This window comes from Aedes aegypti, chromosome 1 (genome assembly GCF_002204515.2).
Source record: "Aedes aegypti strain LVP_AGWG chromosome 1, AaegL5.0 Primary Assembly, whole genome shotgun sequence".
Lineage (NCBI taxonomy): Eukaryota > Metazoa > Arthropoda > Insecta > Diptera > Culicidae > Aedes > Aedes aegypti.
Genome location: NC_035107.1, coordinates 247,378,884 through 247,405,888, shown reverse-complemented (window position 1 = coordinate 247,405,888; position 27,005 = coordinate 247,378,884). Strand labels below are relative to the sequence as shown.

The following is a 27,005-nucleotide window of genomic DNA, read 5'->3' as shown; positions in this document are numbered from 1 at the left end:
GGGTCTTTCTTACGTTGAGGCTCGCCGAGATGCATTGCGCTTAAAGGCATGAGAGTCGCTGATTGTGATTGTTGGTGAACTTTCAAATGTGTTGTATGAACTATCGAAAAATTAGGTCTTCGGGAGAATATACAATCGAATACATATATACACTGAATTTTTTTAAGAAAGTTATAGATCCTTTAATTTTGATAGCTAAAATCTCGAATTTTGATTATTTTGATTTTTTTTATTTAGAAAATTACTCCAGTAACCTGGAACATAATATCCAAAGCAGTATGAGCTCATCTCTTGCTTGACTTACTCGGCCTGTTATAGAATTGTTTGGTATGATATTAAATTTTGTTTCTTATATACCGTAATTTCGGGTGAAATTGATCACTTTTCACTGTTTTCCATGTCTGTTTTCTATTATGTTGCCAATACTAACCAGCTTAATTCAGAAAAACAAGTACGACGGTGAGGTTCATTGGCTTATATACTGAAATTTTCATACAGTTGTGATTTTAGTGCTGAAAATCGTATCTAAAATAAAAAATCAACGAATTCCGTTTCGGATGAAATTGATCACCTGTCAAAACAATTATTGTTAGTTTTGAAAACAATTTTGCTTAATTTATTTGTGCCTCCTGATTCCAAATATGCTTGCCAAATTCTAAACAATGTAAAATTTATGGAATTAATAAACAATTCATTTTCAATAATGCCGCAGAAAACGCCTAAATGTAGGCAATTTTCGAAGGAATCTTCTGATATCTATAAAAATCAATTATTTCAACGAAATGAACAAATTGGTACGAATTTTGATGATAAAATTCGTTTTGGGGATATATTTCAAGCATCCTTACAAATTTTCAGGTTGACACCATGTCCAAATCCTTGTTTAAAACTCTAACTTTATTAATGTCTGCCAATACCACATCGAACACGATTATGGAATTTTCAATTATTTTCATAGAAATAAACATTCCTCAACACAGAAAACTTCACAACATGCAATTCGACAATAATTAAGACCAACAACGTTCATTTACTATAGGTTGCATTGATTTCTGTGCTCTATTAGAGGGAAATAAAATCGTGTGACACGGTGATCAATTTCACCCTACTGATCAATTTCACCGAATTTACGGTACGTACACTCCTGTGCATAAGTTTGGATTCACCCCCTAAAAACATACAAAAGTGTTCAGTCCATATCTCTGTGATTACACGTCCAATTGTTACTCTCTAAACCGCATTCAAAAGACAAAGATATACTCTTACTTCGTATGTAGTGTTCCAAAAACATTTTTTGAATTTTGTACACTCAATTTTTACTTAAAGTTGTAACATTTTTCAAAAAACACACTGAAAAAACATTGCTAATTTCCTCAGCATTGGATCGACCAAAATTTTTAAACAAGGTGTCAGTAAACTCGTAATCTTATATTCTTTGAAAGGCGCTCACAATATTTTTACGGAAAAATATGAAAACTATTCAAAATTAATAAAACAGTCATTCAAGTCATCGTGCAAAAGTTTGGGTTTATAAAAAAATACATCGTGATAAACATCTTGAGTATGACCATGAGCAATGTTCATTGAGCATAGATCATACAGACATATAGCATAGTTGCTACTCTGTGATTGACCAGGAAAAAATGGAAGTTGCACAGATATTCAATTAATTAGGCTTGGGATTGAGTCTTACCATTTTCAATGTGCCAAAAAGAGAGCTCGATGCGCCGGCCACGTCCTAACAGACATCGGGGAAGGGAAGGATCGAGTATACCTCTGCATCTCCATCTCCATCGGCACCTATGGTATTCACGCCTAACTGGATTCGAGATATAGCTCGATTTACTCATTTTACGTCAAACACGTGTTCATAGCTTATCCCCGTAGGAGCAAGCGACACGATCAAAGGATCAAACACTACTCATAAAATACATCGTTATAAATATCTTTGAGATTAATAAAAATCTGGCTTCGGAAAAAATCTTACCAGAAATCATTCAACAATTTCGTCAAAAACCCACAAATTCGAAATTAAATTCCATAGAATCCAGCCAAGAATGTTACCATCAGAACTCAGACTTAATTCAAATCCAATAAAAAAATATGAATGTCGGATTCGTCAAACAATCTTCAAACGAATTCCTCTAAATATAATGAAGAACTACTTTTGCAGTGTGCACCTCCGTGATTCACTTTGGCATCAAGGTGCATATTGTGGAAAAATATGGACCCAGTAGCTTAAAAACCCGTGCTGAAGTGAATCGAAAATGCCTAGAATAGGATCCCTCTCTCTGTGGACAGGATCACCTGGCAGCAGGAAGTATCACTCGCGGAGAAGGAGGAAAAAGGAACTTCGAATCAAAGAACGCGCACATCCGAATACAACACAACTTGGCTGTATCGAACGAAAGAGCAATAACGAATGAAGGAATAACAAAATGTCCTCCGCTGTTCTCACGGAATCTTGCTTACACTCTAAAGAATGTTCACACTATTAGGTGTGTAAATTACCCAGTCAAGGTACATATATATGGGAGGTGGTCATTGTTAGTTTCCCACACTCTCTACATATTTTTTTCATGAATTTCCAAAAAAATTCTCTCATCAACTTTTCCTGATTTTAGTTTTAGGAAAAATTTTGAATTAATTCATAGAGTTTTCAAATATTTGTCAATGTATTTTTTACGATTTTTTTTTCCAAAAATACTTACAGAAATTTACAAATGCCTTCGAAATTTTTATTCTAGAAATTCACTTGGAATTCATTTACAGATTCCTGTAGAAATTCATCTGCGAATTATTTGTTTTTTTTTTACTCAAGATCATTACTTCAAGAAACTTTTCGGTAATCTTTGTAGAACATATTAGCAATGTTATTTTACGCAATCTGTTTATTACTGTGTCAGTAGACAATTCTTTACATATTATGTGCTTATTCTGCGTGGCGTGTGAGTCGAGACCATTAGCGTTGGAATAGGGGGGCAGAAGGTTGGTGTTTTTGGCAAAGCTGTTCAGCAGAACGAGGGGTATCTAGCAGTGAAAAATCTGTTTGGAAATTCGTCCGCTCTTCCAAATGTTATTTTAGTGCTCCTATACCTGATCTTTTGTCCCCTTTCTAGCTTTTTCGCCCCCCAAATTCAGTTTTACAAATTTTGGCCCCCTTGGACATTCCGCCCACTTTGGGAATTACTGCTTTAGATTGTTGCTAACCTTTTTTTGTTTGAAATGGAATTGAAATTCACAAAAATGTCCATCGAACAATAAATAAAAGATCAAACCAACTTTGTGATTTTATTTGCACTGAAACATTTTTGCTAAACACTCATAACATCTAGTTTGTCCACAAAAAAACACATAATTTGAATTAAAACTTTTCCTACCAGGTTTTGACTGTATGGAAAATTTGCCAATTATACTAGTTTCCTATCTTATGAAGAACATCTGAAAAACTTTTTCAACGGCATCGACGTTTCAATGTATGGAGATCATGAGATAGAAAAGTTAGTTCGTTAAAAGAAAATTAGGGTATCCACTGGATAAATCAGCTTGATCACATTAGAGGAAACTAGAGCCGCCTGAACAATTCTGCAAAAGAAATCAACAAATCAGTAAAGTATTGCCTGTTTCATTCGCAACAAAATGCGCCGCCAACTTTAAAACAGACTGAAAAAATCGTCGCCAGCAAACCAATCAAAGGAGGTGATTTGCCTTTGTGTTGGCAAGACTGGTGAAACGTCAAATGCCAGAAAATAAATCAAAGGAGGTGATTTGCCGTTGTGTTGGCTAAGACTGGTGAAACGTCAAATTCACAGCGGTTGCTTAGATGGCGACGATTTTGGCGACGGTTTCACCGGTTTCACGGTTTGTCATGCCAATTTTCTTATAATGTTTAGAATCAAACCAAAATTTTAGGGTAGTTTTATACATATATTTACTTTAAAAATCAAAATAAATCGGTGGAGCTTTGCGTGTAAAATTGAAGGCATTTTCGCTTGATGCCTTCCATCAAAGTCTTTACAGTGTCATCCGGTAGCAGTTTCATTTTTTTTTTTTTCATTTTCTTAACATGCCTTTCTCGACTTTGACTGTCTTCTTACTCTTCCGAAGTTCCCGCTTCATTATTGCTCAGTACTGCTCCAGCGGGCGCAGCTCCGGACAGTTTGGCGAATTCATGTCCTTTGGAACAAAATGGACGAATTGGCCTCATATCACTCCAGGATACTTTTAAAATAGTGACATGATGCCAAATCAGGCCAAAATAGCAGAGCTTCGTCGTGCTGCTGTAAGAATGGCAAAAGGCGCATCTCGAGGCACTCAGATTCGTAGATCTTGCCATTTACTGTGCCCTTTGTCACGAAAGGCTCACTCCTCAGTCCGCAAGAGCAGATGGCCTGCCAAATGAGATATTTGGAGGCGAACGTCGATTTTTTCTTCTTCTTAAATTTGTCGGCCACATTGAACTTGCTCTTGCCGGTGAAAAACTCCAATTTTGTCAGCATCTTCTCGTAGAGCTTCCGTGCCCGAGTTTTGACCGTCGATTGTTGTACCTTGTATGTATGTAGTCCAGCTCTCTTCTTTGCATTCTGGACGTAGCTCTGCGACATGCCGATCTTTTTAGCCAAATCACGGCTTAAGACGTTGGAATTTGCTTTCCCTCCGTCTTTTTGTTCTCCGGTCTCGGTTTTCTTCCAGCTCCTTTGCCGTGGTCCAACGTCAACCGCTCCTGGAACCGCTTCAATACTCTGGCGACGGTGGAATGGTGAAAGTTCAACATTTTTCCCAACTGCCGGTGCGACAGGTCAGGAAATTCCAGGTGTTTGAAAAAAAAAATGTGTTCTCTTGACTTGCGTTGGTTTACCTCCATTTTCGTTGAATCGTAAAACACGACTTCGAGTTTGACAGCATGTAAACAATACACATCAATGAGAAAGTGTGCAAAATTTGGTTGATTTTTACCCAATGGTAGAAAAGTTGTGTTGCAATAATTTCGTGTTCACCCTTTAACAGTTGCCGAAAACAGCTCGTCAGTATATCGAGATATAGAAAATTGAAGATAATTTGTTACAAGCTCTTCCTAGCGAATAAATTCCCGAACAAATACATAAATTACCGCCAGATAGTCCTTGATCTGCTGAACCACTTTGCTGAAGACTCCAACCTTCAAGCGTATCAGGATCTTAAGATAAAGAGGTTTGAAGAAAATGGTTTACTAGCGCAGACTTACTTCTGAACAACTTTGCAGAAAACACCAACCTTCTAGCCCATCAGGATATGAAGATTAGGGCAGTTCAAAATTTAAAAATGTTTGAAAATCCTATCTCCCATACCTTCCTAACCATCCTTACCATGAAAATATCATTCTGTGAAAGTTTTAGCTTTTTCGGTGGCCCAAAGACTATGTAGGTTTACATGGGAAGTACTATGGAAAAAAAATTAAAAATGTTCCAAACATGTTAGTACTGTAATGTAAGTACAAAATTATCAACACATAGTAAAACCTTATTCATCAAACCTCAATGAAGGATGTTGCTGAAGAAACAGATTTCTTTTGAGCTAATTTTGACTGAGATTCTTATAGATGTTTGTAGGGCTACAATCTAATATGAAGCAAAATAATGGCAAAACAACTCATGAATATGTCTTCTCCTATCAGTCGGATTACATTGCTCTCTTCAGCAAATTTCTTTCGTATGGTTTGAAGAATGAGTTTTTACTTTAGGATGCCGATTTTGTACTTACATTCTTGCAAGAACATGTTCGGAACATTTTTTTTTAATTTCTCCATAGTAATTTCCATATAAACCTATATCGTCTTTGGGGCCACCTTTCAATCACCACCGAGAAAGCTGAAAATTGAATACTATTTTTATGGTAAGGATGGTACGGAAGCTATGGGAGATAGGATTTTAAAACATTTTTATGGCCGCACGGGACGGTGTTTTAATCACCCTCTCCATTTGAAGTAGCAAATCTCAAGAACCACTCAATATATCGATGCGAAAAATGTATCACTATAATTATATAGAGTAAAGTGGGGCAAAAGTTCGAGTGGGGCAAGAGTTTCTTTTTAAGATTTCTAGCTCAAATCAAATCAAAACTTAGAAATGTCATGGTGGTTCGAATGCTATTCAAGTAAGAAACTTTCACTCCAAATATCATAAAAATCGATTGAGATTTGGAAAAGTTATGGCTATTTGTTGTTTTTCGACGTAAATATTGTAATATTTGGTCAAACTTTCGATGCATGGAACCAAATGAAGATAGCATATTTTTCAATATTTTATGTAAGGGCGTTTCTAGGCCTATCGTAAGGATGCTTTGACGTGGATTAGTTTTTCCAGAAATAGTTGGAATCAATTTTTGGCCCATAGCGGGGCAAAAGTTCGAATCTGCGGGGCAAAAGTTCGACCCATGTATAAACCCACGGAAAATTTTTCAAATTTCCTGAAATCTACATATTATCTTCAACTTTAGCGAAATTTGCCTGATCGTGAGAAAAATGTCACAAAAATTTTATATTTCCCTTAGTTTTGCGAAAAACTGCTATTTTTGAGTTTATTACAATTAACCCTGTTTTGGGCATTTTTTGATGAAAATTTAGTGTGTATTTTTCGGCAAACATAAGTTTACGGCTGGTAGAAAGTATGCCTGGCATAAAAGTATTGATATTTTGTGTTTTAGCCAACGAACTTTTGCCCCACACTAGATTCGAACTTTTGCCCCACCGGTGGGGCAAAAGTTCGAATAAGACAATCAATTTTGAAACAGTTATAACTAAAAATGGGTAAATATTTTAACACAAGTTTGTTCAGCAAAGTTATAGCCAATATAGTGAAGGTTCGATGAATGGTATTTGTTTTGTTTCATCTGCTATTATTTTCCTGGAAACTTTGATTATACCACTAAGGTCGAACTTTTGCCCCACCTTACTCTATATGTAGTGCACAATCCGATAAATTTTCCGTTTATTCGGTTCACTAAAACTAGAGATTTGCTTCTGCAAAGTTTTGATGATTATTGTTAGAGTGAGACAAAAGGGGGGGAAATAACACGGTCTCCCGTGTCCCCTTAAATTTTGAAGCCCCCTCATCTGAGGATTGAGGAATATTTGTTACTAGCGCCACCTAGCGGACGAATTCCCAAACAATTTTTTTACTGCAATTCTGTAGAACAACTTTGCCGACAGCACCAACCCGCTAGCTCATTAGGAATCCATTGAAGAGATGATGTTACCAATTTTGGTATTTTCAAAACATTCGGACCTTACACTTGAAGATTTTTTCGGGAACTTCTGAAAATGTCAGCAAAATCCATCAAGAAATAAAAAAGTTTTGTAGGTTTTAGTGTTTTCAGCCTGCAACATTGTGTTTGCTGGATGAAGATTGAAAAAAGCCCCTCCAAAAAAAGTTATTTGGAATTTCTGCAAGTAGGAAAAAAGTGTTTTTATACATATATCTTTTCCCCATAGTATCATGAAACTTCGGAATTCATGCTAAATATTTACTAAGATGTTGTATACAAATACCTTCAGTAAAAATTCCATCCGTTTCAACGCAAATCATTGTCCATTTATCTTTATAGGCGAATGAAAAAGAACAAAGTCCTACAAAAAAAAACTAAGCTTTTCTGTGGGGTAAATCGTCAGAAAAACAAGCATCAGAAATTTTACGATTGATTCTTGAATTTTCCGTCAAGCATCCCGTAATTATTAGAATTTTTTTTTCTAAAACTCTATCAATTTGGTATAAATTGAATATGGAAATAGTGATTCGTAGATAAATTGGTGAAGAAAGCCCTAAAAAAATATTGAGGTGTTTCTGGAGTAGTTTTTGAACCAAAAATGGATAGTGCATAAATTTTTGGATATTATTTATGGAATAATACGTGAATTGAAATTCGGAAAAAAATTTGGTAATTTTATTATAACTTGAAAGAATACCTGATAAAATTTATGGATTTTTTTTTCTTGAAGTTGAAGAGTTCAGTTAATCTGTTGAAAAATTTCTTCCAGAGATTCCTAGAAGAATCGCTAATACTGTCTAAAGTAAAAATCTCTGGAAAATACTTGGATGGATTTCTGGTGAATTTTTCGGAAGAATTCTCGGACGACATTCCAGGGGAAACAATAACATAATTGTTCGCAATTGCTCGGGAAATTTTTGAGTACTTTCGTTGAAGAGTTCATAAATAAACAGTTAAACGTACTCTGTTAGAAACTTTATAGGAATATTTCAATTTAAAACAGATTATAGGTGAGCAATTCTAAAGAAATTTTAAAATATTGTTTTCATCAGGAATAATCCTTTAAGTGACCTGGAAGAATTATTTAATGTGTTTTGCAGGAAGTCCTGGATAATTATTGCTGTGAATTTTTCAAGCAATCCTTGAGAATTTCCGAGAGATTTCTGAAAGATTTGTTGAAGGTATATGTAGAGAAACTTCAGGAAGAATCTCAAAAGCAAAGTGGGAAAAAATGTTGGTGCACTCCCAAAAGAATTTGTGGAAACTGTGAGAAATTGTGAGACTCCTAGAATTTCTTGTACTATTTCTTGGAGGTATCCTCAGTAATTCCGAAAAATCTTTAACAACTCGATGATATTTTAAACTTTCAAATGGAATGTATGAAAATAAGTAAGTGGAGGATAGATAAATATTTAAAACAGTTCAAAAGAATTTCGAGCGCATTCCCCGGCGGAATTCTTCAAGATATTTTTTAAGTGATTCGATACAGATTCTTCAAGGAAATTTTTGGTAAGATCAGAAAGCCTCAGAAAAAGATCTAAATATTCTAATCCCGGGAATGATTTTTTGTGAGAATTCCAGGAGGAACCTAGTGAAAACTGGTAATGGATATGTTGTTCAATCATCGTCTAAGTATGTTGCTTTCCTTCGGTATGTATGAACACCATGGTTATGCATTATTTGTGAAAAATCTCAAACGCGACTTATCAAAGCTATCAGCTTTATTACAGTTTCATAATAGACGAATAATCCCCTTATGAAAACATATGGTTGTACATTGGCTGTTACAATCCTGTAGGACAAACGCTGAACATGCATTTCTGGATGATCGATGGATAATTGGTGGTTTAAATATTGATTAAACATTGTAGAATCTACTTAGGTATAATGTTACTACTGTTGGACAGCCGAGGTAAGATCATAATAAATCAGATCAGAATAAACATGTGCTATTATCTTACGATAATAACACGATAGTTATTAAATAGGTACTTCATTTTTGGGCGAATTACGCTTGCATAATAGTTTAATTTCAACTAAGACAATTATTAAACAAGCTAAATGAAACGGCTTTTAGAAACTGTCCTTAAAAACAATGTTCATTGAAAAGTTTATTAATACGTATATGCTCAAGATCTTTCATGAAAGGGGGAACTAAAATGCTGCTTAGAATTTATGTATCATTTGATCATCAGCTGTGACTGTTGAACAAAAGTATATGCTGTATATATACTTTTGTTCAACAGTCACAGCTGTTGTAAAGCACTAGTTAAGCAAACATATTTATTAATAGCCCAAAATTGTTTCTTGGGTATGCTCAAGAGAAGGCATCAAATTTTCCTTTATGACCGATCGAGAATTGAATGCAAACACCTTCAGCACATGGCTTTGCTTTGTTTCCGCGAACATTACCACTAGACGAAAGGAAGGAAATATAATAGTTCTACTGTCTTATTTCAAATGGAAAATAAATTTTAGTAATATGTATTACCTGGAAAACCAATCACATATTTATTAATCTTGCATTAGTTATCCATAACAAACAGATTTACATATTCCTAAATGGTAACTACCTTGGACAAACGTGTATCACTACCAACACTCGATTATACATATATCCTTACTTCGATTTGCGTCTCACTCCTGTATCGATCTCGCTATTTTCCTTTGTATGATCTTGAGAGCGCTCCACAAGCTCACGTGTCTCCGAGGAAAATCCGCACACGGTTTAAAGCTTCCCATCTTGCTCCACTCCACCAGCCAGCTCCCCATTAAAGTCTCGTAATCACCACCAGCAGCTGCACACCAACCAACCAGCACATAACCCCGTTCGAAGAATCAACGGTTATTTTCTTCGCCGCGCGAACACCTTCTTAAGGGTAAAGACGGTTGAGGTACAGCGCGATCACGCTGGTGGTGGAGGTGGTGCTCGTGGTTCCCGTGAAGATCGCTCGCTAGACAGTAACGGTGAGAGAGAGGGATCGCGGCGAGCAGCCGTCGTTGACTTTATAAATACAATCCGCCAACCGATTGAACTCATCAGTCTTCACTTGCGCTTTCGGGGTGTCAGACCTTTCTCTCGCGATCTTGAGGAAAAGCTTGGAGAAGTGTTGGGTGAAGAATTGGGGTTGAGCAAAACTGGGATAAAAGCGTGCTGAACTTTCACTCTGCACCGCAACCGCCATCAGAAGAAGAAGAAAGTGAATTCCGTTTGAACTTTGCGCCAATCGGCCGAATCCTAAAATGAAAGTGAAACTGTATTACCGAATCGATCGACGGTTCGAAAGTGACATTACCTAACAATGCTGAACGCAGAGTGCGGACACCGAGAGTGTTCGATTGATTGAAAATGATGTGATATAATCTTTTCTGTGATTCACATGTGATCCCGGGAAACAAACAGCACCAACGTCGAGTATGTGGCCCTGGGACGGCAAGTTCCGCCGAAGATCTCGCTCAAGCGGACGCCCCTGGAGGGGATGTGTCCCTCGAGGGAACCGCCACCCTGTGTTCCGGCCAGCCGCCGCTACCGGACCCACGATGGCACTTGCAACAACCGAAAGAGGCCACGCTGGGGCTCGGCCCAGATGCCGTTTCATCGCTTCCTGGCGCCGGAGTACACCGACGGTGTCGAGGGGATCAGGTGAGTCGATTAGAACGGGATATGAAAGATTACGAGGTTAGAGTTAAGAGAAGCAAGGACTCAGTGATAGACGAGATTCTCAAAAAAACAGAAGTGTTCAGATATTGAAGAATAAGCAGATATTACTAGACTCAATGGCTTTAAAAAACCTTCTGGTGTCAAAGTGTCTAAGTAATAGTATGATAAAGATAACAATGAGGACGTTTCGCATAATGGAAGTTAGAAATAAAGATAATTTCATGTCTCCTTTGAAAGTTGTATGAAATATTAAATCTAAATCTATTACAAGGCTGGTAGCGACTAAGTGTCTTAAAAATGTGTAATGCATGAAAACGAGACCATATACGAACCAAAAAGAGACTTGGATCAAGTCTAGTACATAACACTTAAGACCATCTTACAATTCAGGTCGAAATACGCATATTTTTCGAAGGATACTATTCTAGTTGGAATATAATTGAATATGTATTTAATTCAATTTTTCGTTTAAATCGCGTGGTCATCTTTTTCACGTGGCCCCATGTTTTAATTGAGGTTTTCCAGGAACGTCATCGGAAACTAAATCATATATTTGCATAAAGTTTCTTCAGGTGTTGTTCCGAAGATTCCTTATTCCTTTACGCGCGAAATTTGTCCAAAATACTTTCAAGAATTCAACCTAAAAACCACTCCAAGGTTATTTTTCTATAATGACAACAATCAGGTAAAAGGAAAGGTATTAGGTTATAAATGTTGATATACAAGAGTCTACACACATTCTCACCGTTGTCATTATAAAAGTACGTTTCATAACATATTGTTCATTTCAAAGAAAAGCATGGAACGAGCTCACCAAATTGATTATCCATCCCTGATTAAGCAGCTGTAGCTACTTCAATCAGCGTGCTCATTTTACAAAAGCAAAATATTACTCCGGGCGACGCGAAAATTAACTCGAATCGAATTATTCCTAGAGAGCGACCATTCGATCAAGCCCTACGCCCGATCTGCTGTCCAGCTCTCCAAACTTATGCTTCCGAACCGAAAATTTGAGGATTGGCTTCGATACATATTTATTAGAGTGGTTCAAAATATCGTTTTTGCTCCACACCGCACATTCGATTCTAGATCAAATTCTGAGTATCCTCTCAAAATTTGAGGCCATTTGGGTGAAAACTGAGACTGCACAAGCCCTTCAAAGTTTATATGGGAATTAGTATGAGAAAAACAACCAATTCATTCAATCGGTCATAGTGTTTGCCCATGTGCTCTTGGGGATTAGAGCTACGTTGATACTGTGAGATACATTTATCAGCTACAACATTGCCGAAGACCGTTTCCAAATCGGACGCCTCAGTAATTAGTTATTGATTTATATCCAGTCCCAAATTCTTCAGCAGTGCTCATTTAACTTTTGAACAGGCAACATTGCTGCACCTGGCGCGAAATATAGCACGCACAAACCATGGCTACTATGTTTTACTGCATATATCCAGTGATGCCTGCAGAACCGCCCAATAATTTCAGCCAAAGTTTTACAACTCATTCAAAAATCAATAACTAATTACTGGGGCGTCCGATTTAAAAACGGTCTTCGGCAAAGTTGTAGCTGCTTATTGCATCTCACAGTATCAACGTAGTTCTAATCCCCAAGAGCACATGGGCAAACACTATGACCGATAGTATGAATTTCTTTCGTTTCCCATAGTAATTCCCATATAAACTTTAAAGGGCTTGTGCAGTCTCAATTTTCATCCAAATGAGCTCAAACGTTGGGAGGATACTCAGAATTTGATCTAGAATCGAATGAGTGGTGTGGAGCAAAAACGATTTTTTGAACCACTCTAATATTTATATATTGCTTGGGCTTTAACGAAGCACTGCCCAGCAGAACGCGTGCAGAATAAACCATTATTTTTCCACTATATCACTTTTTTTCAAAAACTGCACCGGCCATTTCACCAGCCGAATCTGGCTACTGCGATCCTCCCCCTATTAATTATTAATAATACTGAACATCACTAACCATAGATCCATCCACTATACGAACATTTGGTGAGCTCGTTTTATGTTATATTTTAAATAATATGACTTTTGGTGCATAGAGAATGCGACATTTAAAAACTAGTAATGAGAAATAAAATATGTGTTCTGCATGATACAACTGCACTGAGTAAAAAGCTTGCTTCTCAACAAACAGGAATATGAGCTAGGCAAAAAGTCAGTGTTTGAAGAAACTTTCCATAAAAAAATGCTTAGAATTCGTAGAGCGAATTGCTCTTAGCCCCGTCAAGATTAGCATTATCCTCAGAATTAGGAGAGAATCTTCCTCACGGATTCGGAGAGCACAAAATTATATTAAGATTTCTGTCATAATACTGAAACGAAATCTGTCAGAATACTGAAAGGTATTCTCTCATATACCTGATACATGTTCTACAAAAAGGCTGATGAAGATTCTCTTCAACTCTGAAAGGAATTCCCCTAGAATCCTGCAAGGAATCTCTCAGAATCCTGGCAGTGATTATCTCAGAGTCCTGTGAAGGGATTCTCTCAGTATCATAATCCAGGAAGGGATTCTATCAGAATCCTGAAATGGATTCTTTCAGAACCCTGAAAGTGATTCTCTCAGCACCCTTTAAAAGATTAGCTAGGTACCTGAAAGGAATTGTCTCAGAACTCTGAGAGGGATACTTCCAGAATTCTGGGAGATATTTCCAGAATCTTGAGTGAGAATTCTTCAAGAAAACCTCAGCATACTGATAGGGATTCTCTAAGAATCCTGAAAGGGATTCGCTTAGAATCGAGAGACGGATTCACTCAAAAACCTGAGAGATTCGCTCACATTCCTAAGATTCGATCAGACTTCAATTTCACTAAGAATCAAGAGAGGGATCTCTCAGAATCCTGAGAGGGATTTTATCAGAATCCTGAGAGGGATTCTCTTAGAATACTGAGAGTGATTCTCTCACAATTCTTAGAGGGGTACTCTCAGAATCCTGAGTGGAGTTCCCTCAGAATCCTGAGAGCGATTCTCTCACAATTCTTAGAAGGGTACTCTCTCGAATTTCTGATTTCAGATTCTTACAAGGGATTCTCTCAGAATCCTAAGAGGGAATCTCTCAAAATCTTTAGAGCGTTTCTCTCACAATTCTTAGAGGTAATCCTGAGAAAGAGTCTATCAGAATCCTGAGAGAAACTCTCCAAGTAACCTAATAGGGATTTATTAAGAATCCTGAGGGGGCATCTCCCATAATATTGAAAGGGAATTGCTCAGAATCCTGAGATGGATCTCTCAGTTCCCTGAGAGGGATCTATTCAGAATATGAGAGGGATTCTCGCAGAATGCTGAGAAGGATTGTAGTGAATAGAAGAAGTCGGCCTTTTGAGCTCGATTCTGATACCTAAGAAATCTCTCAAATTTCTGAAAGGGATTTTTTATTATTCCTGTAAGAGATTCTCTCAGATTCCTAAGAGGGATTCTCTCGGAACCCTGAGAGGAATTCTCTCAGATCCTTGAGGAATTTTCTCGAATTCCTAAGTGGGATTCTCTCAGAATCCTTGAAGGCATTCGCTCAGAACAACAAGAGGCATACTATCATAATCCTGAAAGGGTTTCCCAGAATCCTGAGAGATATTCTTCCAGAATCCTGGAACTGGCAATCTTAGAATGGTCTCTGGAAAATGGCGATGTATCATACCTGTTGACGAACATGCCTCATGTTGAGACCAGAAAAACACCATAAATCAACCATACTGGCAACACTTTACTCATTTGAAATAAATCCTCATACACTCTCATATATGTGACATACCTAGAAGCATGAAACAACTAGTACTATGACATCAACTTACTTACCTTCCGATCTTTCCAGATCGACTACACCGATTGTTTATTGTCTAACAGCTCCAGAATATTCATTCCGTCAATTGTATAACAGTTTGCTTTAAACACATTATTGTATACAACAATACACTTCTGGAAAATTCCATGCAAGTAACTATAGAGAAGAGCGGAGTATAAATAGGAGTATTTGCCATTTGCCGTAGAAATTGGGTCTGTAATAAACCGTAAACTTGAACGAATCTCTCTCGTATTTCAATTTAATACCGGGTCGTATCCGCGGGAACAGCTCACTTATTTCGATGTTAAATAAGACAAATGAGAGCTTCTTAGCCCTATAGTTTCCCAACAGATATTCAGATGGCTAATAAGATATGTTTATTAAATTTTAGAAAATCAACACTTCTTGTCCTAACCAACTCACTGAAGCCTCAAAGACTATCACCAACTATGAAACTTCTCTACAAAGCCTATAACCAATCTTTTCCTTTTGCACCACTCTTCCCCTTCCAGACGATCCATCGCTAACGGGCCGCTCCCATCGGCACGCTTCATCAGCCTGGTAGTGCACGGATCCCGCCAAGAGGAAGCCCCCGTCACGATGATGTTGGCCCTGTGGGGCCAGCTGCTCGATCACGACCTGACAGCCACGGCCCAACCGCGTAGCCTCAACGGGTCCACTCCGCGCTGCTGCGGACGCAACGACGAAGGCCTCCATCCGTCCTGTCTGCCCATCAAGGTCCCGCTGGACGATCCGTGGCTGTCACCGCTGGGCGTTCGCTGTCTGGAGTTCCTCCGATCGGCACCGGCCCAAAGGCGCGATTGCCTGCTGTCCTGGCGGGAGCAAACCAACCAGGTTACCTCGTACATCGACGCCTCGCCCATCTACTCGAGCAATCCACGCACCTCGGATAACGCGCGGATCTTCCGCAACGGGTTGCTTCTGTTCGGACGGGGACCGCCCAGCGAAGACGTTTGCTTCCGGGCGGCGCTTGCCAACCAGTGCATCCGTCCGGGAGATGCCCGAAGCGGCGAACAGCCGGGACTGCTGATGCTCCATATGGTTTGGGTCAACGAACATAACCAGATCGCAACTCAGCTCTCCGACATCAATCCGCACTGGAGCGATGAAAAGCTCTACCAGGAAGCTCGACGGATCGTGGGGGCCATGTTCCAACACATAACCTACCGGGAGTTCCTTCCGATCGTGCTGGGCAAGGAGGTGTGCCATTTGTTCGACCTTGAACTGGAAACCAGCGGGTTCTACACGGGATACGATCCCAGCGTGAATCCAACAGTGGCGAACGAATTTTCCTCGGCTGCGTTCCGATTTGGACACTCGTTGATACAGGGATCGTACATGAGAGCCGACAGGCATCATCGGTTCATTCCGAACAACGTGACACTGCACGAGGAAAGCGCCGAAGGAGATCTTGGCGGGCCGGGGTCCTTGCATCGATTGGTGCGGGGCATGGTCAATCAACGTGCCCTGAAGCGCGATGAGTTTATCTCCGCAGAGTTAACGAACCATCTATTTCAGACAAGAAGTAAGTTCGTAGATGGGTTGTTGCTTTGGGGGTTGAAATATAATGAGCTGATCTTCATTCAACAGGTTTCCCATTCGGGTTGGACCTAGCAGCAATCAATATACAGCGGGGTCGAGATCACGGCATTCAGCCGTACATCAACTGGCGGATACCTTGCGGGTTAACTCCCATCAAGGATTGGTCGGATCTGGACCGCGTTATGGGCCCAGCGTCGGCCTTGCGATTACGCAAAGCTTACCGCTCAGTTGACGATATAGATCTGTTTGTTGGTGGTCTAGCCGAACGTCCGGTAGTGGGAGGTATCGTAGGACCCACCTTTTCCTGCATCATTGCCCAGCAGTTTGGCAATCTTCGTAAAGGAGATCGGTTCTGGTACGAGAATCCTGGATTCGAGTCCTCGTTCACGCCAGCGCAGTTGGAGTCCATCCGCCAAGTAGCGTTCTCGCAAGTTCTTTGCCGAGCACTTGGAGGTGGTACCTTGCAACCCCACGTATTTCTACCAGCTGACGCCGTACAAAACGAACGACTATCATGCGACTCGAAACTGATGTCACCCATTGACCTAGAACCGTGGACTGAACGTGACCCTTTTACGAGACCAAACGACGAGCCAAACGCCGAACAAAGTGACAATGACATAAGTGCAGCACAATCCGTATTCTCAACTACCACAACCAGAAAACCACTGAAGAACGCCAACATAATCAACAAAGTAGACTTCATTCCAAACGGCAATACTGGACACCAGATACCCTCCAACGGACAAATCGTACTGAACTCTCCTAGACCATCAACGACAATAGTGAACAACAAGCTGGACTTTAACAATAACACACCTCGACCGACCCCTGCACAACCGACTCAGCCTAGACCTGTTCCACAGAAAGACCCAATTCCTACGCCATCTACTGTAATAGACAACAAACTAGATCTGACGGGAACAACTGCTCCTCCAAAACGGAAACCTACCAGGAAAACTACACCAAGACGGCGACCGACTGCTGCAACGAACCTTATCATCAACAATATAGACTTCAGCTTGAAACGTGACTCTACCGACAACGTAACCGACGACGAAGACCTTGAACATTCGTTGAAAAAACGTGACTTGAACCTATCGAAGTTGTTTACAAAAGAAGACAACGCAACGCTACTGTCTACAACCGACAAAAACGCACTTCGAAGTGGCTACTACGGGGCACCTGCACCGGCACCACCCTCTGACTACGATGACGTTAACAACTACGACTACAACAATGACTCTGACCCGCCAGTATTCGTTAAACCCGGATATGGCCATGACTCAGGTTACGGACACGTGACAGAACCACCGCCAAACCCATACTACGGAGGTTACTATACGACTGAAAAACCAACGCCACCTCCTCAACCACCATACTGCGCTTACAACTGCTACAATCCACCTATGACGACCTACAATCCCTACGGACTGGACACCCGACGACCTACCAATCGACGAACGACTCCCAGACGAACGCTTTCCAACAAGATCATCAACGACTATGACCACAGTCAACAGCAGGACAGACAAACAACCAAACGACCACCACAAACGCAAACTCAGACAACTTTCCAAAGACCTGGACTACTAGTAATAAACAATGTTAGACCAAATGACAAACCTATCTTTCTATCGTCTGCTCCTTCTGCGCCTTTACCTTCCTCATCTAGTCTCAATTCTAATATCTTCCTTCAAAACTCTCAGAAACCTTCCTCTTCATCTGCCTCTCAATCTGTCTTTTCTGTCGACCCTAGACCTCAGTACTCTTCTTCTAGTCCTGTCCATCATCAATCTGCTCTACCTTTGCCTATCTTCTCTCAGAAAAAGACTAGTTTACGCAAACCGCAAAAGCATCTACAGACTGACAGCAAAGACCGACTGCCTTCCCGAATTGTACCTCCTCTTCTTATGCAAGACTACGACTATGACATTCCGGACGCCAACCGACAAGATACGCTGAACATCCACGAACATGACGGCTACCTCCGACCCGAACAGAACAAGTATGAACCTCTGAAAAAGACCTACGGACACGCTACCTACCGCAACTACAGCCAGTACAACGCACACGAACCATACATCGACAGCTATACATTACAACCACCGACGAACGCCACACTTTGGCCACGTAAGAACCTTGAACAGCTCCAACGATACGCCGATCGGTACCAACAACCAATGGAAGAGACAGACGATGAACTGGACCAATACGTTGGACCGTACATAGACCGGGACAAAGAAACGAAAAACCATGACGGAGCGGACGCAGATGTGACCGACAATGTTGACCTTACTGAACACCATACTGACGATGAATCTACCAGAGACAATACGAACAAACATGATCAGACTGACGAAACTTTTACAGTACAAAACACTGACCTGGAAAAAGCTGTGACAGACGAAGACACTGCCATGACGTCTAAGACATTCACAACGGGCGTTAAAACAAAGGACATTACCAATATCAACGGCAAGACAAGTTCGACGAAAAAATACGTGACCACGATAGACTATCATGGACCTGATGACCCGCAACAAAAACAAACTGACAAAAACTTATACATCATACGACATTATGCACACAAACTAACACGTGAACATGACAACGTTGACAGAAAAGTAACAGACAATGTAGACCTTACTGATACTGATACAGAATTGGCAGGAATAGACGTAACAAACCTCGAAACAATTGACCAACGATTGAAAAACATGGCTGATAACCAAAAACACGACAAAACCAAGTTGACAGAAGCAAATACCTCGATCGACGAAACTGTTGAACTAGAAATTCTTAAGACACTGAACATTCTGGATACGGACAATGAAACTGATACGGAACGCCAACATGACGAACAACAGTCGACTCACCTAGTACGGACTGACTACAACTCAACGTCTGAAAACACGACAGACGACAACCTACAACAGACTAATGACCAACTATCACTTACTGGAATCACTCACAAAAATGTACTGACTAATTCGAATAGCAAGACTAAAAACAAAGAACATACCCCAACTGAGACTCAGACTTCAGGAGAAGGCTCATACGAAGACTACATGACCGTTGACACCAACAGTTCGCCAGACTTATCAATTTTACAAACCAACTTGACGAATAAACCAAACTTGACCAAGACGATCAAAGGACAAACGTACTATGACGAATATGATGACGATCACGACGCCACTGCCGACCAGGATCTCCTACAAAAACCCAACGCCGACCACCAAACGAACTCCGACCCAATAGACCGACTGACCTTACAAGACATCCACGCCCGAACGCCAGACCGAGCCGACCCAATAGAATCCATTCTACCACTGGACGAGACCGAGACCTCCAACGACCCTCCAAAGCCCCCACAACCTGACCAAACAACGCAAAGACCCACGCGACCGGACCGACGCCCGACACCCCACCAAAGAAGACGCAGACCGACTTCCAACGCAAAACGACCGACTTCAGCAGCGACGTCGACAACTGGACTCGGACACGGACACCACGACCGACGACAACCGGGAATTGCGCTGGTTCCCTTCGTCCTACTAACTAGTATCGAAAGGTAAGTTCATCAATACCGCTTCCCGCATCCGGATCGAAGTAACTAATGGACATTCAACCAATCTATCTTCTTACAGACCGGACAACTGGGTGATGTTCAACGTGGCCAAGTCGAAGAAGCGCAATCCACTGCCGGATGTTCCGCAGCTGAAGAGCGATGCGTTCTCGCTGAGCGAGCTACCGAAACCGATCAGTGCGGAAGACTGATACCGTTTCGGAGATTTTCTTTTGTAAACAGCATTTGATTGACCTATGGGACGACTTGCTACGGGACGGAATGCGTGACTAATACTTTGACTAATCTCTAATACGGCGGACGAAGTTTTACTTATTACTGGAAAGACCTTTAACCTTTTTACTGTACTAAGACCTGACCATGACTATCACATAGCTTACAGGTATTATCAACTGAATCGTTGACGTTCTGGTGTGCAGGTTCGATTGCATGAATTTGTTATTATTTATTACACTATTTATTTATTGATATTTATTAAAACAATTTATGACAAATGAAATTCTATTCGTTTTCTATTATTTTTCGATGACAAATTCTATCTTGAACAACGACGACCGTTTCTACCTACAGTTCTGTTAAAAAAATGCCTATAGAATGCAATAATACAGATAGGATTCTTAGTTTATACACTGTCCACATTTGAGTTTCTCATCTTTGAGCTCCCTAAGATTGTATGAAGCATAAACTGTTATACGACATTTACCTGAATAGGTACCTCAACAGCTTTAGCGTAGCTTCAAACTAGACTCGTCCGTATAATAGACCTCTCCAGTTGCTAGAGCCTCCTACAATCATAACATTCCACGGATGCGCCACACAGTTCGAACAAATCGTGTAAATTTCTGAGACATATAATGCACATAATTGGAGCGTGGTATATAATGGATATTTACATGATATGTCATGTAAACTTCAATTATATGTCATGTAATTCAGCAGGATTGTGTGTGATTGCATGACATATAACATAAATTTACATGATTCCAGACTTAAATTTACATGACATCATGTTTACATCGCATAAATGAGGTTTACATGACGTGTAATCTTCATTATTTTTAACTGTGCAGCCTCTACCTGATTTCGTGGTTAACATTAATTTTGCACTTTTTCCGAATGATGTGACCAGCCCACTGTAAGTCTGCCGTCTGCCTGATCCCCATATTGAAGCCTATTTCCTCATCGGGTATGGACCAATGCACGAGTTCACTAATTTGACGTTTGAGCCGTGCCGTGTTATTTACGTGACCATGGCAACCGGCACCGCTCGAACGTAAAAATTAGTTAACTCGTGCATTGGTCCATTATCTGTAGCGCTCTCTCTCAAGAATACCGAAAGCTTCCCAGTCGACTTATTTCAACGTCTACGCTTCGTTTCCGTAGACAGCCGATTCCGGTTCCGGTTGCAAATTGCGGAACTTAAGCTGGTTACGTAATCATTTAAATCCGCAACAAATGATTTCATTGCACGGGAAACATCATTGCATTGTCACATGATACAAGTGTTCCACGGTAAAGAAGTTCTAGACCTGCCTCTTTTCTTCCCTGCGGGAGATGCGGGACACAAATCACAAATCACAACTGGGAGATCAAGACATTTGAGCACCTTGGTATGAAAGGGAAAGTTGTTTCTGGTCAAAATAGCTACAATTTTCATAAATGACATATTCTTCTTCTTCTTTCTGGCATTACGTCTCCACTGGTACAGAGCCTGCTTCTCAGCTGTTCTTATGAGCACTTCCACAGTTATTAACTGAGAGCTTACTGTACCAATGATCATTTTTGCATGCATCGTGTGGCAGGTACGAAGATACTCTATGCCCTGGGAAGTCGAGAAAATTTCCAACCGAAAAGATCCTCGACCGGTGGGATTCGAACCCACGACCCTCAGCTTGGTCTTGCTGAATAGCTGCGCGTTTACCGCTACGACTATCTGAGCCCCTAAAAAAATGACATATAGTATACGCATAATCGCCAAACTGTCCCAAGGGCCAATTCCATTACTATTTTATTTATTTATTATACCATCTTCGACCTATTGGGTCGCACAGACTACTGACTATACTATTACAAATATTACAATTGAACATATTCATAAAACCAAATTATTAATGATTGACTTATAATGAATATCGGCATTTTCGAAGCTTTTTCCGAGATCAACACCACCGAGCCCATAGCAGAGAATTTTCATAGGTTTTCAATAAGCATGGTGGTCGTTCAGAGATGTTCCAAGCTATGAATGTAGTGACTTTAGAGAGCATAACTAAATAAAACTCGTGACGGGTCTGGCGGAAGATCTTTTCGGAATAATAATGTTCTCCACATCTCAGAACACAGAGAGTCGTTGAGCTTGTTGCGAAATACATATTTGAAAATAGTAAATTGGCATTAATGAAGAGAACACTCATAGAATATTTCGCAGCAGATCAAGCTCTGTCCCAGTTTGGATGTAACACTTGATGAAAATCACTTGGTGAAAGAAGGGAAAAGTCATTTGCAAAATATTAAAAGCTCTTATCCAAAGATCTATTATTGCAGCATAATGCAAAATATCTCCAAAAGAGATCTTGTGCTTGCAAAAAAAAATATGTTGAATATTGGTATATCATTATTATCATTCTAACAGCACGTCTTGCAAGAATTAATAAAATAGCAAAAAATAAAACAGATGTTGGTTTGAATATCCATATGGGACAGTTATGCTTTTATGGGCAGTTCAGTTCATCGCACACAAGAGTAATTTGGGTAAATCATGGCCAAAATTATTTCCCCCCTAAATGATCTGTTCACGCTCTAATATTGACTAAAAAACTGTTACAACTCAATTAGGATTAATTTCGAACCGTTTCAGGACAATAATCCACATACTAGTTAGTATTTGTATCGAAAAAAAATGCCGTTGAAGACAAACAGTTTACAAGTTCATTTTTGATGACCAGTCGTTTGAAAATTCTAGCAACAGATGGAAAATAGATTTGTACGGCAAAATTTGATGCACCTCTAGCCCGCCAAGAGGGTAAGCAATCGATGAATAATTAGAATTTTAACAGTTATTGGATATTCCAGGTCAAACATTTTGTGTAAGTATGCTCAGAAATTTATTTTCCCATATTATTTTTCTTCTGAAAGAATACATTGCAATATTGCATTTAATATTCATAAAATCAAACTTCATTTTGATGGAATAGTAAAATTGACTTGTATGTTTTATCTGAAACGCTTTCTCCATGCCTTTCGCAAAAAAAATATATAAGCCTCATTTGTACAAAAAATCTGATCCAAAAATTTCAACATATCACGAACGGATTATTTTGACTCTCGATATTTTGTAAATGTGAATCGCATCAACAAAACTAGGAGTCAGCCTAAGCCCAACAGTCTTAAAATTTTAATGAATTTTAAAGACGAATATTCATAAAAATTCCTTCATAATTAGGTAATTTTTTTTTTTCCTATCTTTATTAACGAGATTTTTAGCCCTGGGCTAGTTCATCTCGGTGGGCTGCAAAATGGTGAGTCGACAATCAGGAAGGAGCGACCAACACAGCTATGGTCCTCACAAGTTCCTACCACGCGCTTCCACGGGTCAAATGATGACAAAGACCGCCAGCTAAGGGTTGCGTACTTAGCTGGTAGTGAAGCCTGGGCACTGTTGTCCTTCTGACATCAGCTAGAGTGAGGAGGTGCGTTTTGAGCGTCTGTACACCAGGAGGTGCGGCTCAAACAGCGTCTGTTCTGGCATCCAGCGGCTGAGTATGAAACGCTGTATCACGTCAGCTACACCTAAGATGGCAGTCCCATCAACGTGATGTAGGTAGCGCGACCCCGGTAAGGTAGCATACCGAATTCATTATCCACCACGAAAAATGGAGAAAGAAGAAGAAACAAACGTTATTTTCGGCAATCGACCTGGCAACGAAATAAGGACTATAATTGGAAACTCGATACCTGGAACGTCAGGACCTTAGATGAACCTGGACGAGTGAGCTCGTGAATTGCGAAAAGTTGGCGTGTGCGTGGCTGCTATTCAGGAAGTGCGTTGGCTAAGATCTGGAGAACGTGAATTCAGAGCGGTAGACCCCATCGCTAACACCGCTTTCAAATACAACATCTACCACAGCGGTGGCGATAAAACTGAACACGGAGTCGGTTTCATAGTGATCGGTAAGCAGATGAAGCGCGTTATTAGGTGGAAGCCGATCAACGAGCGGATCTGCGTATTGAGGATTCGGGGCAAGTTCTTCAACTACAGCCTGATCAACGTATATGCACCAACTAACGACAAACCCGATGACGTGAATGACGCGTTTTACGAATATCTCGACAAGACCTATGGAGAATGCCCAAAACGACGTGAAAATTGTCATCGGCGACGCTAATGCGCAGGTCGGAAAAGAGGACTTCTTCCGCCCTATCATTGGTAAAGAGAGCCTTCACTCTGTTACCAACGACAACGGCCTACGTTTAGTGAACTTTGCTGCCACCAGGGGGATGGCCATCAGTAGCACTTACTTTGCACGCAAGGATATCCGCAAGCACACCTGGCAACACCCTAATGGCGAACTTTGCAACCAAATCGACCATGGTCAACAAATGTTTCGAATATATTTTCGAATTCTCCTTGGGCACGAATCAATGAGGTTGATACGAGGAAACCGTAATATTTTCCAATGTTCACATCATGTTTATCGCCAACAAGAAGCTGTGGGAGACAAAAATTGAAAAGAAATAAATGATAATAAAACAAAATAGGATGATCAGAGCTATCATTCATCTGATTCCTGAATATAATTCATATACCAATTAGAAATATGAGAAGTAAAAGATGATTTATGCTTTTTTAGAATTTGAATGTCTTAAATTAACCCTTTGGGGCCGGCGCGGTCATATATGACCGCAGTACAAAAAAGGCTGTAAAAAAGAACCAATAAACAAATGTATATACTGTCTTCGGCAAAGTTGTCCCAAATATACTCTTTTATCAGAGAAAAATATGAAGTATATGCCTTTATGACCTAATTGACAACCTAGAACATCCTGAACATCCTGAAGTTTGGAAAATTGAACTATAAGTACATACGAAGCGTGAAATGCTGTTTGTGAACATAAATGATGTTCAGGCTAGATAATACAGAATTACTCTTTTAACGAAAACACTATTTCACTTGCTTTGCTATGTCCTGGGATGTTCTAGGACGTACAAACTGTCCTGAAGCACACTCTTTGAAATCTACAACCGTAACAGTAATTGTTTGGGTTGAAAACAATAACATGACAAATTCAAATACCAACCTCTGAGAATCTCAAGAGCTATTTCAAGGAACGTTTGGGATATTCCAAGCCCTCCAAATTACCATGGAGTTCAGAACTTCAGGTCTACACTTGTTCCAGTAGTTATTCTCGCTAAACTGAGTGAAGTTATATAATCTACAATGTTTACTGAACCTTGTCACGGATCAAAAGGCTACTTCAAGAAACGTTTGTGGTATTCCAGGCCCTCCAAATTATCCTGGAAATCTGAATTTCATGTCTACATTTATTCCAGTAGTATTTCTTGCTAAACTGATTGAAGTTATATAATCTACCATGTTCACTGAACTTTCGCACGTAGCAATAGGATGTTTTAAAGAACGTTTGGAGTATTCCGGGCCCTCCAAATTACCCTGGAGTTCAGAACTTCAGGGCTACACTTATTCCAGAAATTTATCTCGCTAAACTGAGTGAATTTATAAAATCTTTCCTGTTGACTAAACTTTCTCATGCATCAATAGGCTGTTTCAAGGAACGTTTGGGATATTATAGGTGCTCCAAATTACCCTGGAGTTCAGAACTTCAGGTCTACACTTATTCCAGTATTTTTTCTTGCTAAACTGAGTAAAGATATATAACTTACCAGGTTTACTGAACCTTGTCACGGATCAATAGGCTAATTCAAGGAACGTTTGGGGTATTCTAGGCCCTCCAAATTACCCTAGTGTTCGTAACTTCAGGTTTACATTTGTTTCAGTTATTTATCTCACTAAACTGAGTGAAGTTATATAATCTAACATGCTCACTAAACCATCTCATGGATCAATTAACTCTTTCAAGGAACGTTTGGGATATTCCAGGCCCTCCAAATTACCCTGGAGTTCAGAACTTCAGGTCTGCACTTGTTCAAGTAATTTATCTTGCTAAACTGAGTGAAGTTATAAAATCTAACATGTTCACTGAATTTTCTCACGGATCAATTAGCTGTTTCAAGGAACGTTTGGGGTATTCCGAGCCACCCAGATTACCCCGGAGTTCAGAAATTCAGATCTACAATTGTTCTAGTAATTTTTCTTACTAAACGATGAAGTTATTTAATGTTCACTGAGCTTTCTCACGAATCAAAAAGATATTTCAAGGAACGTTTGGAGTATTCCAGGCCCTCCAAATTACCCTGGAGTTCAGAACTACAGGTCTTCCCTTGTTCCAGTAATTTTTCTTTCTAAACTGAGTGAAGTTATATAATCTACTATGTTGACTGAACCTTCTCATGGATCAATATGCTGTTTCAAGGAACGATTGAGGTATTGTAGATCCTTCAAAATTTCCCCAGGACTTCAGAACTTCAGGTCTACTATTTTTCCAGTAATATTTCCTTCTAAACTGAGTGAAGTTATATAATCTACCATGTTCACTGAACCTTCTCACAGACCAATTGGCTATTTCAAGGAACGTTGGTGATATTCCAGGCCCTCCAATTTACCCTGGAGTTCAGAACTTCAGGTCTACCCTTGTTCCAGTAACTTTTCTCGCTAAAATGATCAAAGTTTTCCCTTTGGGGCCGGCACGGTCATTTATGACCGCAGTCGGAAAATAGCTGTATAAAAAGAACCAATGAATAAACAGTAGTCTTCCGAAAAGTCCTTGCAAATATACTTCCCTGTCAGGGAAAAATTTTAGGTGTATGCCTTAATGTCTTACTTGGCAACCTAGAACATCCTGAACATGCAGAAGTCTGACAAATAGAATAATTAGTATAAAAGTAGCTTAAAAGGCCTTTTGTAAATACAATTGATGTTCGTACTTGGTAATACATACCTATTATGTCAAGAAAAACGCTGCTTCACATGCCTTTTCATGTCATGGCAAAGAGTTTACCAAGTGCTTA

The 27,005-nt window shown here is 39.8% G+C and overlaps 1 protein-coding gene across 1 annotated transcript in view; it reads left to right on the top strand.

Moving 5' to 3' along the window:
- Nucleotides 1-20,363, top strand: part of LOC5566459 — a 170,934-nt gene extending 150,571 nt beyond the window's left edge. The window contains exons 4-7 of the mRNA XM_021837440.1: nt 10,646-10,885; nt 15,222-16,255; nt 16,321-19,849; nt 19,926-20,363. Of these exons, the coding sequence (XP_021693132.1) occupies nt 10,646-10,885; nt 15,222-16,255; nt 16,321-19,849; nt 19,926-20,055 (4,933 nt within the window). The 3' untranslated portion in view covers nt 20,056-20,363. The remainder of the gene's footprint in view (nt 1-10,645; nt 10,886-15,221; nt 16,256-16,320; nt 19,850-19,925) is intronic.
- The last annotated feature ends 6,642 nt before the right edge of the window (nt 20,364-27,005 follow it).